At 28.8% G+C, this 11,640-nt stretch overlaps 2 protein-coding genes across 5 annotated transcripts; one reads left to right on the top strand and one right to left on the bottom strand.

Moving 5' to 3' along the window:
* The first annotated feature begins 2,906 nt into the window (after nucleotides 1–2,906).
* Nucleotides 2,907–6,077, top strand: LOC113857942 (monothiol glutaredoxin-S17). 4 transcript variants are annotated; one of them, XM_027490280.1, is made up of 4 exons: nucleotides 2,929–3,157; nucleotides 3,235–3,309; nucleotides 3,603–3,678; nucleotides 4,585–6,046. In XM_027490280.1, exons 3-4 carry the CDS (start codon nucleotides 3,619–3,621, stop codon nucleotides 5,809–5,811), a joined length of 1,287 nt encoding a protein of 428 aa, XP_027346081.1. In that variant the 5' UTR covers nucleotides 2,929–3,157; nucleotides 3,235–3,309; nucleotides 3,603–3,618; the 3' UTR covers nucleotides 5,812–6,046. The 4 variants fall into 4 exon arrangements, with proteins under 4 accessions (XP_027346079.1, XP_027346082.1, XP_027346081.1 ...); XM_027490278.1 differs by lacking the exon at nucleotides 3,603–3,678 and having other exon boundaries at nucleotides 2,907–3,157; nucleotides 4,585–6,077; XM_027490279.1 differs by having other exon boundaries at nucleotides 2,954–3,157; nucleotides 3,235–3,678.
* A 2,091-nt stretch (nucleotides 6,078–8,168) lies between these two features.
* On the bottom strand, nucleotides 8,169–10,782 carry LOC113859887 (heat stress transcription factor B-2a-like). The gene is made up of 2 exons (XM_027492552.1): nucleotides 10,504–10,782; nucleotides 8,169–8,498 (listed from the first exon to the last, which is right to left on the bottom strand). The coding sequence occupies exons 1-2, from the start codon at nucleotides 10,780–10,782 to the stop codon at nucleotides 8,169–8,171; spliced, it is 609 nt and encodes a 202-aa protein (XP_027348353.1).
* Nucleotides 10,783–11,640: the final 858 nt, after the last annotated feature.

Raw genomic sequence — 11,640 nt, 5'->3', positions numbered from 1 at the left:
AGAAGTTGGTTTGTTGGGTGCGATACTGCGATCAATCCTTGTATGTTTTCTATTCTCTTCCTATCTTTGTGCCTTCTTTCCCAGTTTTTGTGAAAAGGCTCAAGTCATCTTTTGAGGGAATCTTAGTTAATGGTAAATTTATAAAAATAAAAAATAATATAATAATAAAGAGAGATTTTATTACCTTTGTTTTAAGAACATCATTCTGAATGGAACAAAAATGCCACATTTTAGACGCTTCATTACTGTTTTGTAATTAAAATTAGCGGTTTATCTTAATCAGTTGTAAAATATCTTTTTCTAATTTTTTATAAGGTGCATTTTATTAAATTACATTTAATTTTGGTTAACTTTTTATTCTTAAAAAACTATTATAATATGATATTCTTTAGGTGTTGCTAACATTATTTATTAATTAAAATTAAAATGTTATTTGAATAAAATATTTGTACTGAATGTTGTTGTATATATTGAAATACAATTTTAATAAAATCTTTTAGAAGGAATATTATAAAAAGACAAAATGTTTATATTATATTTAAAATTAATTAAAAAATAGTCTCAATTAAAGACAACATAAAAATACTTAATGTTCTTCTGCCCAGAAATTTATATGATTGTGTATTTTTTAAACTAGACATTGAACTCATGTCACTTTAGCCAGATACGTTTTATTACTGTCATATCTAGAACATTATTTTGTAAATACTTATGTTTGTACCTATTATATTATTATATTGTTACACTAATTAATATTTTATTTTGGGGAATATAATATTAATTATTATTATTATTATTATTATTATTATTATTATTATTATTATTATCCTATAATATGTTTTATAGAATAATTCTAAATCATATTCAATCTTGTATGCTTATAAATTTTATTAATTGATAAATAAAGAAATTATTAAATATGTTTTTATTATTTTAAAGATTATATATATATAATATTTTAAAAAAATATAAGAATTATTAAAAAGACATGTAAGAGGATATAGCATTTCTTTTATAATAAGATAATGTGTGTATCTACATATTATATATATTTTTTGTAATATTATTTTTGATTATATATTATTTGTGACTATTATATTATTATTAAGTGCTTAAGAATTTACAATTGATTTTTATTAGTATTTAAATATTAATAACAAAAACTATTACTGATCCAAATTATATATAATATTTTTTTTCTTATCTATTTTTTCCTTTCACTCGTTTAGCATCCCAAAATGAGTGTCAAAGTATAATTTTCTTTTAAAAAATTTGAATAAACGAGAAATTAAGTGAAGAAGAGTTCATGTTAAAACTAAAAAAGTACCTTGTGCTTTTGCATGGGATAAGAAAGCACCGGAACTAATCTATCACGGAGAAGTATGGGTTGTATGTTGAATAATAATAATAATGTAGAAGGAGAGGAAGTTGAGGACAATGGCAAAGCTTCAAGTTCTGTACATAAGTATAGGAGTTAGGAGTGAAGTTCCTTAATAGAAGAAAATGCTGAGAGTTGTTGGATGGGTAGTTCACGACAATTAATTAATCAGGGTGAAAAAGGGGAAGTTCTTGGTTGGTCCATGCTGATATGACAACAATTGCTATGCATTACAGTGGAGAATATTGCAGCAACAATGCCAAACTTCGAGTTCTAGTTCATGAGGTAGCCTAGGAAGAATAATTTGCTTAACAGAGTTAGTGACTCATAATTAACAATTCGAATTTGCAGCACTAACACTGTTCTTATCCTTTGCCGTTCACTCGAGCAAATGTCTTATAATTCAGGTTTTTTAATGCAAGTTTAAGAATGAATAATAAATATTTGTTATTCAAAATTATAATATTTAATACTATTAATATGTTAAATTTTGTAATATTTTATATTCTTTAATGAAAGTTTATTATACAAAAACTCCTCCTTCACAGCCAGTACAAACATGAGACTTCTAAAGTTTTGCTTGAGATATCCCAAAAATTATAGATACAAAATATCTAAATATAATATTAAATGATAATAATTTATTATTTTTAAAAAAATATTATTAGTTAATATATAAATAATTTTGGGAATAAATATTTTTTTAACTAAAAATAACTCATCATCTTATTGTCATTCATCTCATTATTTATTTCATTATTTAACTTTTATGTTTCTATTAGTATTAATTAAAATGTAATTTTTCTATTATTTAATATTGTAAACATTGTAATAAAAAATAGTCACTAACATAAAAATTATCATAAATGTTGACCGTCTAGTATACATATAATGCTTATGAAATAATGTCAACAATCAAAATTGATAAAATATTACTTAAATCAATAACATCTCAATAAAAATTTAATAGATTGGCTTTGATATCAATTATTTAGTAAATGGTTTCACCTCTTAAAAAAAAATTCTAAAAAATTAAATTACAAATAATTTTAAACTTAAATATTGGTTGGGTTAACTTTGATTCCCTTAAATTTACATTAAAAAAACTATTTATAGTATTTATAAAGAATCTATTTCATATATTTATGAAATTTTAATATGTTAAATTTTTTTTAATATTTTACATTTTACTTCACTAACTAATATCTCAATGTATACAAATTAGTTATGTGTGTTAATAATTAGCATTTATTCCTCTTAATCTTATATTATAATGTCATCTCGCAAAATTATTAGAGCACGGTGGGATTTTTGGGATACTCTTGAATATCATTTTTTAATTAATTTGAATTTTAAATTTGGATATATATATATATATAAACTTTTGTTGTCAACTATTATTTAATGTTTTTATTGGTGTATATTATTTAGTTATAACAAAGTATTTGATAAAAGTTTTTGGGCCTGAGAATGGGCTTATATATTATTGGGTCTGAGAAGAAGCACGCTACGATTTTATCCGATTCTGTTTTGATCGGAGATAGGAACTTAGGGTTTGTTTGTAGGGTGTTGGTGTGATCCTTGACAATTGACAGTGAAGAAAGCAGAATGAGTGGAACAGTGAAAGACGTGAAGTTGAAGGGTGAGATTGATGAGGTTGTGCGAAGTGGTTCACCGGTTATCCTTCACTTCTGGGCTCCATGGTGTGAAGCTTCTAAGCACATGGACCAACTCGTCTCTCACTTGTCCACTGATTTCCCTCTTGCTCATTTCCTAAGGGTTTTTATTGCTTTTCATTCTCTTCTTTTCTTTTATTATTTCCTTTGCTCTATTTTTTTATTAGTTAAATTTTGTAGGTTGAAGCTGAAGAGCAACCTGAGATATCCGAGGCTTATTCTGTCTCTGCTGTTCCTTACTTTGTCTTCTGCAAGGTATCGTTATCCTATGCCAAAGTGACTTAATAATAATAAATTAATATCATTATCTTTCTTGTTCAGCCAATGTTTGGTTCGTTTTAATGTGATGCAATGGATGATAATCGTTCTGTTTTAGTGATCATTCTGGTTGAACACTAGTCAATAGAGTATAGTTTGTAGTTGATGCTCTAGTTGATGTTTTGTTCTGTTGCTGAGTTACATGGTATGGGGTTAGGGGGAGAGTTGTTACTTTGAAACCGCCTCTTCAAAAATGACGATGAGTTAGCCCAGAGTTCTATTTCCTGAAGGTATGTGTTTGACTTGATGCTAGCTGAACAATGGAGCCCGATCAATGCCCAAAATGAATGGTATTTTCTGAGAAAGGTGAGAAATTTTGCATGGAATAGAATATGGTGCTAATTTTTAAGAGGACTAAGTTTTATGATCTGTCTTGATTGCCTGGAGTGAATCCCTTTGGTGACTTTAAAGTTTGACTACTTATAATAAAAATTTCATAAAATGAAAGGGGAGCTGTTATTCAATTGGTCTTTAGTGTATACTCACTGTTGAGGGCAAGTATCACAGCTGCACAAAGGTCAGCAGAACGTAGATAATTAGCTTTGAACCATTTTGGCTTTTTGATGTTGTTAAGTGCAAGACTGCTTCGTCAGGCATTTTCTTAGGGTGTGTTTGGGAGTTAGTTTTGGAAGGAAAGAGTGGGGAGGGCAAGGGAAAATTTTTATTTCTAATTAACATTCTCTAATTTCATAATTTTTTAGATAAATGCCATAACATGATAGATTAGTATAAACTTAATGTGTTCATATTTTATATACTTTTATATACATTATATAACTCTTTAAAGTTAAAAATGAAATATTTTGTTCTCCCTTTCCTTTTTATCCAAAACCCAACTCCCAAACATACCTTTACTTTGGGTTACATACCCAATCATTTCCTTTACTTGTGTGCATGGTCATTTGCTGCATTTCTCTAAAGAAACTTTCTGTGTACAGTCGAGACAATTTCATGCAAACACTAAACTGAAATTGAATTTATAATTTATTGGAGTTCTTTGTTGTATTTCCAACTTTTGTAGGTTTATAATATAAGACCCAGTTTTAATATTTTTCATGTTCTAAAAATATCTTCAATTAGACAAATTAATATCTTTGTTTTATTGCAATTATAAAACTGTATGATGATTCAACCGGCTAGGATTAAAAAAAATCACTTGTTACATTCTTTGCTTGATTTTTTATTAGATGATCCAAAGTCCTTTTTTGTCAGGATGGCAAGACTGTTGATACATTGGAGGGAGCTGATCCGTCAAGTTTAGCCAATAAGGTTGCTAAAGTAGCTGGTTCAATTAACCCTGGAGAAGCTGCTTCTCCTGCTAGCCTTGGGATGGCTGCAGGACCTGCTGTTCTTGAAACAGTGAGAGAATTGGCGAAAGAAAATGATTCTTCAAGGGAGAAAAGTCAAGTCCAACCGGGGCTTAGTGGTTCTCTGAAAAAGCGATTGCAGCAGCTTGTTGACTCTCATCCTGTCATGCTTTTTATGAAAGGAACTCCTGAAGAGCCAAAATGTGGATTTAGCAGAAAAGTTGTTGATGTTTTAAAGGAAGAAAAAGTCAAATTTGGAAGTTTTGATGTCCTGTCAGATTTAGACATTCGTGATGGTCTGAAGAAGTTTTCTAACTGGCCCACGTTTCCGCAGCTTTACTGCAAAGGAGAACTTCTTGGTGGCTGTGACATAGCAATTGCTATGCATGAGAGTGGGGAATTGCGGGAGGTTTTTAAAGATCATGGAATTGATACCATTGGTGTAGCAAAAGAAGCAGAATCAGGAGATGCCAAAGGTGGCATATCTAAATCTACTGGTTTGAGTACAACATTAACCTCTCGTCTTGAAAGCCTGATAAATTCAAGCCCAGTTATGCTGTTTATGAAGGGAAAACCTGATGAACCAAAGTGTGGTTTCAGTAGGAAGGTAGTTGAAATTCTCCGGCAAGAGAATGTGCACTTCGAGAGTTTTGACATTCTTACTGATGAAGAAGTTCGTCAAGGGCTTAAGGTTTTTTCAAACTGGTCCAGTTATCCCCAACTGTATATCAAGGGAGAGCTTATTGGAGGATCAGACGTTGTGTTGGAGATGCAAAAAAGCGGAGAACTTAAGAAGATTTTACATGAGAAAGGGATTCTTCCGCCGGAGACTCTTCAAGATCGTCTGAAGAGATTGATTGCTTCTTCCCCTGTGATGCTCTTCATGAAGGGTACCCCAGATGCACCAAGATGTGGCTTTAGTTCCAAAGTTGCTAATGCCCTTAGGGAGGAGGGTGTGAGTTTTGGGTCCTTTGATATATTGAGTGATGAGGAAGTGAGGCAGGGTTTGAAGGTGTTCTCAAACTGGCCTACTTATCCTCAGCTCTACTACAAAAGTGAGCTGATAGGTGGTTGCGATATTGTGCTGGAGCTGCGAAATAATGGGGAGCTGAAGTCGACTTTATCTGAGTAGTACTTTATTCCTTCAAATAACGTGTTATGTCTTAGAAGCCATTTTGGTTGTGTATTGGAACTTGGAACGAGTGTGATTGGCATTATACAGAGGCGATTTTGATCCTTGTGTTAGGAGGATGTTTGAGAACATATTATTATGATCTATCTTTTACATATTACCCTATAAAGCCTACTTGAATCAGCTCCCTTCCTGTTGTTATGTATTGCATATCAACTATTGGAATTTTTATATCACCACAATCACTTTATTTTACATTTGTTTTTCACTCTTAATTGTTTTTTTACATATTTTATTTTCTTATTTTTCTTTAATTCACTCACCTTACGCCCAAAAGAGTGGATGTCAAGATATAAGGCCTGTGTGTATTCCTTACTGATTGGAGTTGGTGACTTTTCAAAGGCACTTTGTAGAAAGTAAAAGACATTCAGTGAGCCAACGGAAATTTAAACGGGAATACAATAAAGCACGTAATTTTCCTTGGAAACCTCAGTTTGGGGCTTCCCGACAAGATATTTCTACACGGGTGAATCCTAGTTATTAGAACCTAGTCAATCAAATTTAACACTGAGCAACGAAATCCTTTTTATTAATAGATTTGACCTAAATTAATTATACATATTTATTATGTCGAATATCTTATCTTTAATTTATACAATTTTATTTAATTAGTTATTCATATTTAGAATTTAGTTAAATTTAAAATATACTTGTATGAGTAATGGTATTATTTATAGGTTAAATAACTCTGCAAGTTCTGTCTTATAATTTCATTAAAAATTTAAGTTGTCATCGGTTGAGGTCGTTTGGATTCGATTATTAGAAGTCTAATTCACAAGTCATTTTGTTTTGCTGTTATAGGTGTTTTAAGAAAGGACTTAATTATAAAATTTAGTAAAGAACTAATTGAAAACTTAGTTGAACTATAAAGTATTTATTTTAAAAATTTAAAATACATGAATTTCATTATAAAAATATGTATAAGAATATATCTATAATTTAATAAAAATATATTAAATTTAAAGTGTGGGTTGTAGAGTTACCATGTCTATTTCTTTCGACTCTCATTTTATGTCATGCCAACAATTTTATAAGTTCCTTGTTTCTTGATTTTTTAACCTTTTGAGCACATCACTATTTTTCCTTCCTATTCGTTATCTTCCTTTGATCCCCTGTCTTTTATTTTTTCGATTATGTAAAACATGAGCACGGGTTATTTTTTTATATATGATATTTAAAAATAATATATATATATATATGTATATATATTGAAATAAGGTACTTTTTAAAAAATTATAAAATATGGAGTTTAAAATTATCATTAGCAATTTTTGGTGTAGACACAAAAATTCAAAGATAAAAAAACAAAAAAGTGGTAAAATCTCAAAAATTGTCAATGACAATTTTTTTAAAAACATTAAGAAATCAAAACTTATCAATAATCATTTTTAAAATAATAATAAAATATTTCAAAAGTATTAAAAATCATCCTTGACAATTTTTGAAAAAAAACCTATATTTATGTAATTAAAAAAAAGCATACAAAAAAAAGAGAGAGCTGAGTTGCCTTCTCAACTCATGCTTAATCTTTTCTTTTCCTATTCAAAATTATTCGTAACCTTTCACATTTTTCCTTACTCTTTTTATTTCACCATTTCTTGTTTATCCTAATGAAAATAACATATTGAATAACTATTATTGCAAACTGCTACTTAAATATTAATAGGAATGTTCTTATACTATTGGCGATGAAACTCAAATTTTAATAGAATTTTCACATGTTTATTTTTCAATTGATGATATTCACATTTTAAGTTTACTAAATATCTAGATGGATTTTGTATAACTATTTTATTTGAAAGTTTTAACTTTTATATTTTCACATCATATCTTTTATTCTCTTCAAGTTATTCTCTTCATATCTCTCTTGTGAAAGAATCATTTCCTAAAAGTCTTAATCCTTTTTAAACTCCCTTTTCTTAAATATTTTTTTTATGTCTTTTCTTTTTCTCTTCTCTTCTTTTCTCACTGTATCTCTTACTTTCATCTTTCTTTCCTTTACACTATTTTGACATATTGATATAAATAATGAGTCAAAAAGCATCCATACAATTGATTTTGTTTGCAAGTTTAACATTGACTTTCACACAATTTTTTGCTTAATGCATGCTAGTTAGAATTTATATACGTGCATCTACTTATTATATTATTAAGAAAAGGAAGTATATTAATTCAGCTGTTGAGATGCTGAATATGAGTGAACCAGGAACGGTAAATTAAAAGAAGCATTATTAATCCATGGCAAACAAGACAACCTAAGTTTTTTTCTTTTCTATTTTCCATTGAATAGTTGTCAATTAACATAGTCTCCTAACTTTATTTTGGTGGTTGTCTGTAAATTGAGAGAGACATGCCAACAACTTTGTTTCAAGTGCTTTGCATTCGGCTAATTGCATTTGAAGCTCCAATTTCTCCTTCTTGAGGTTCTTGTTCTCTTCCATAAGTAGTTGGTGATTGTTTTCTTCTGTGGAACTCATTGCATTTTCCTCTGAAGAAGACTTGAGGTATGAAGGAAACACACTTGGCTCGCACTTTTTCCTCGTGATTTCAACTAGCATATGTTTGCAACCCCTTTGAAATTTCTCATGCTTAAATTCCCATCTTTTCGATGATATTTTCTTAAATCCCTGTTCGCACTTTGAAAGATTAGAAAAGACGAAACACCAAACCAAACCAGCTAGAAAAAATAGGTCAACTTTTTTTATGATAAAATATAACGCTTGTTAATTTTATTTTGATACAAATACTATATGATAAAAAAAATTGCATATTTCCAAGGATTATTTCGGCTTGATTTTTGAATAACTTAGGTGTCACACTGAACAATAAACGTTTTTTCTTCGAAGTTCCTAACTATTTTCTCCTGGATCAGGAAGATACAATCACTTAGCACAATTCCGTCCACATAAAGATTATAATATGTTGATAAGTTTCTCGAGCATTGGTTGAATATTTATAAAGTTTAATAAAAATATATGAAAAACAACAATATCATTCTTATTTATAAAACAATGATGAACTTATGTATTTAATTTTAATAAATATTTTTGGAATAATTAAGATTTTACTGTATTAGACAATATTAAATTAAAGAGTCGAGACTTTTAAAATAGAGAAAAAATGTGAAATTTTTTTAATGAAGAAACATCTATTAATTTGATTATCATGTGTTAAGACTTAAAAAATTATAATTCACACACACACACACACATATCATTTTGTGAATTTCTGATTAAGTTATCCAATTTGATTTTGCTTGTTTTAAAGACAACGTGGGATATATTGAAAAATATGCTAGTTAATTGTACTTTATTTTGTACATCATTTTATAAATTTTTAAAATATTTTTACACTTACTTTTTTTACATCTACTTTTTATTCTCGTTTTTATTTTTATTTTTATCATATTATCTATTACGTCCTTTATTTTTTTTTCACCTGTTTAACACTAACTGGACTTTAAAGAATTATTTTTGTACAAAAGAAAGGTGATAACAAGTGATGTGATAAAAAAATATTATAAACGATATTATATGAATAATACAATTATCACACACACAAATATGTGAGTATTACTAAGATAAAATTTATTAATCCTATTGATCACGAAAGATTGAGAAAATTTGGCACCTAACTGTGATTGATATTGAATTCTAGCAGTGGAAATGAATTGCTTAGATATTACATAGAAGTTGAAACATAAAAATCTATTATTCCACGTCATGTTATTATATATTCCAAACGGCTGCTATGCAAAATTGTCAAAGATAAATATTTGAAAATTCTTTCACCGAATAAATAGCATGGTTCCATTCTCAATAAGCGAGGTTGTATCTTCATTTTCAATTTAAGTGTGCTCCCAGTGGAGCAATAAAGGATTATCGACTATTTTGACTTTACTTAAAAATAACTGATTTGACCACATCAGCTATTTGTGTCTGACTTGACCAAATTATTCTTTACATGCACGTGGTTTGATTTGTTTAATTATATGATACTTCTTTTTCAATATTACAACTCCTCTACGTTCCTAGTTTTGAAAGAAGATATAATAACAACCACCAAACATACTATAGAACAACCACAAAAGCAAGAATAGAAACTCAAAAACTTCGCTTATTATAACCTTTGATCAATCAATTTATATCATATACGTTTAACTCAGATCTGTTTTGTTTAATTATGATACTTCTTCAATAGTTCTCCACTAACAATTCTGTAGTTTCTATAGAAGTATAGAGGGCGCTAGAAAACAACCACAAAAGCATAACAAAAACTTGGGAAAATAAGACCTACAATCGATCACTATTATCACATTCACTCCACGTTCTATTGGAGGTAAAATTGAACAAAAAGGAAACAATGACTATTTTGCTTTGCTTATTTTTTTTCTTTTTATGTTCCCCCTATATATACATTTGATTTTCTTTTTCATTTTTGTTATGGTAGAACTAATCCAAGAAAGTTAATTAACATAATTAAAACCTCAAAATGGCTGAAAGGGGATCCATTTGTTCTGAACTTTGTAAGGATATGACTACAATTAACCTTGTGTTAATATATTATCTATTGTACTAGTGCAGAGGAAAATGAATTAACTATATATATATATGTGTGTGTATAGCCACTTACATATGTATTCAATTGGCGAATGAAGCTAGAGAAGTTGTTGTGCTTGAAATATCTAGGCAAAGTGAGCTCAGAGAACTCAGCTGGAGACCACACAACAAAAGCAGTTCCTTCTCCATTCCATGAAACAATTTTGGTGCTATGTTCAGCCTCACCTTCTTCCAACAAATCATAGGTCTTCAACAAAAATGGTGCGGGGCATCTTGGCCTTGGTGACTGCCCTGTAAGATTAGTAAAGTTTCCTAAACCAAGGTTAAGCTCCAACACATCACCACCCTGCATGCTTGCTTATTTTACAAGTCTAGCTATTAATATTATCTCTTCATTTGTGTTGCATGCCCAAACAGATCCATATTCAAGACGTTCTTCTTTATATAGTTATAATAACTTTTACACCCACCACTTAATTGGTAGCTAGCTATAGAGAAGCTACTAGTGCCGTGGAAGGTGGACTGTTTAATTTTGTCTTCTCAATGATTTCCATCCTTTTCTTCCGCTTTCTTTTACTTTCTTTTGAGCAAAATAATATTAAATGAAGACATATTCTGGTGATGTCTTTTGTTTCTATGTACTCAATAAGTTGGAAAAGGGATATGATATCAGAGAAAGGTATTGGTACATTGATTAATTTTATATAATATTTTTTAATTTCTTTTTATCATGTCAAACATTTGATTGTTTTTTTTTATTCCTATCTCTCTTCAGTGTATATTTATTATATAAAAATTGTATGAATACAATCATTTTGAGATTTTATATACCAAAGATCAAATCGTTAATATGAAATAAAGACAAATAACAAATAATATTATAAAAAATATTTAATGAATAAAATATCATCATATTTCTATGAGTCAGAGGTGAATTTATGACTTTCACATGTGACAGTGGCGTGTATAGTGCTGAATTCTTTTTTTATTATCATAGAAATTACATTTATGCTATTATTTTGTATAATTTTATATATATGATAAATAGAGTTAAAAATACAAAAGAAAGTTAGATAATAATTAATATGATAGAGAAAAATTTTAAAAATATATAGATATTTTAATTTAAATAAAATAAATATGAACTGATAATTTGAAGACACTAATCAAAGCATCAAAAGTAAACAAGATTTATTAAAAAAATAATGTT

The sequence above is a fragment of the Abrus precatorius genome, unplaced genomic scaffold (genome assembly GCF_003935025.1).
Source record: "Abrus precatorius isolate BTA unplaced genomic scaffold, Abrus_2018 Scaffold2, whole genome shotgun sequence".
NCBI lineage: Eukaryota > Viridiplantae > Streptophyta > Magnoliopsida > Fabales > Fabaceae > Abrus > Abrus precatorius.
The sequence above is the reverse complement of the archived record's forward strand: the minus strand, read 5'-3'. Positions and strand labels throughout refer to the sequence as shown.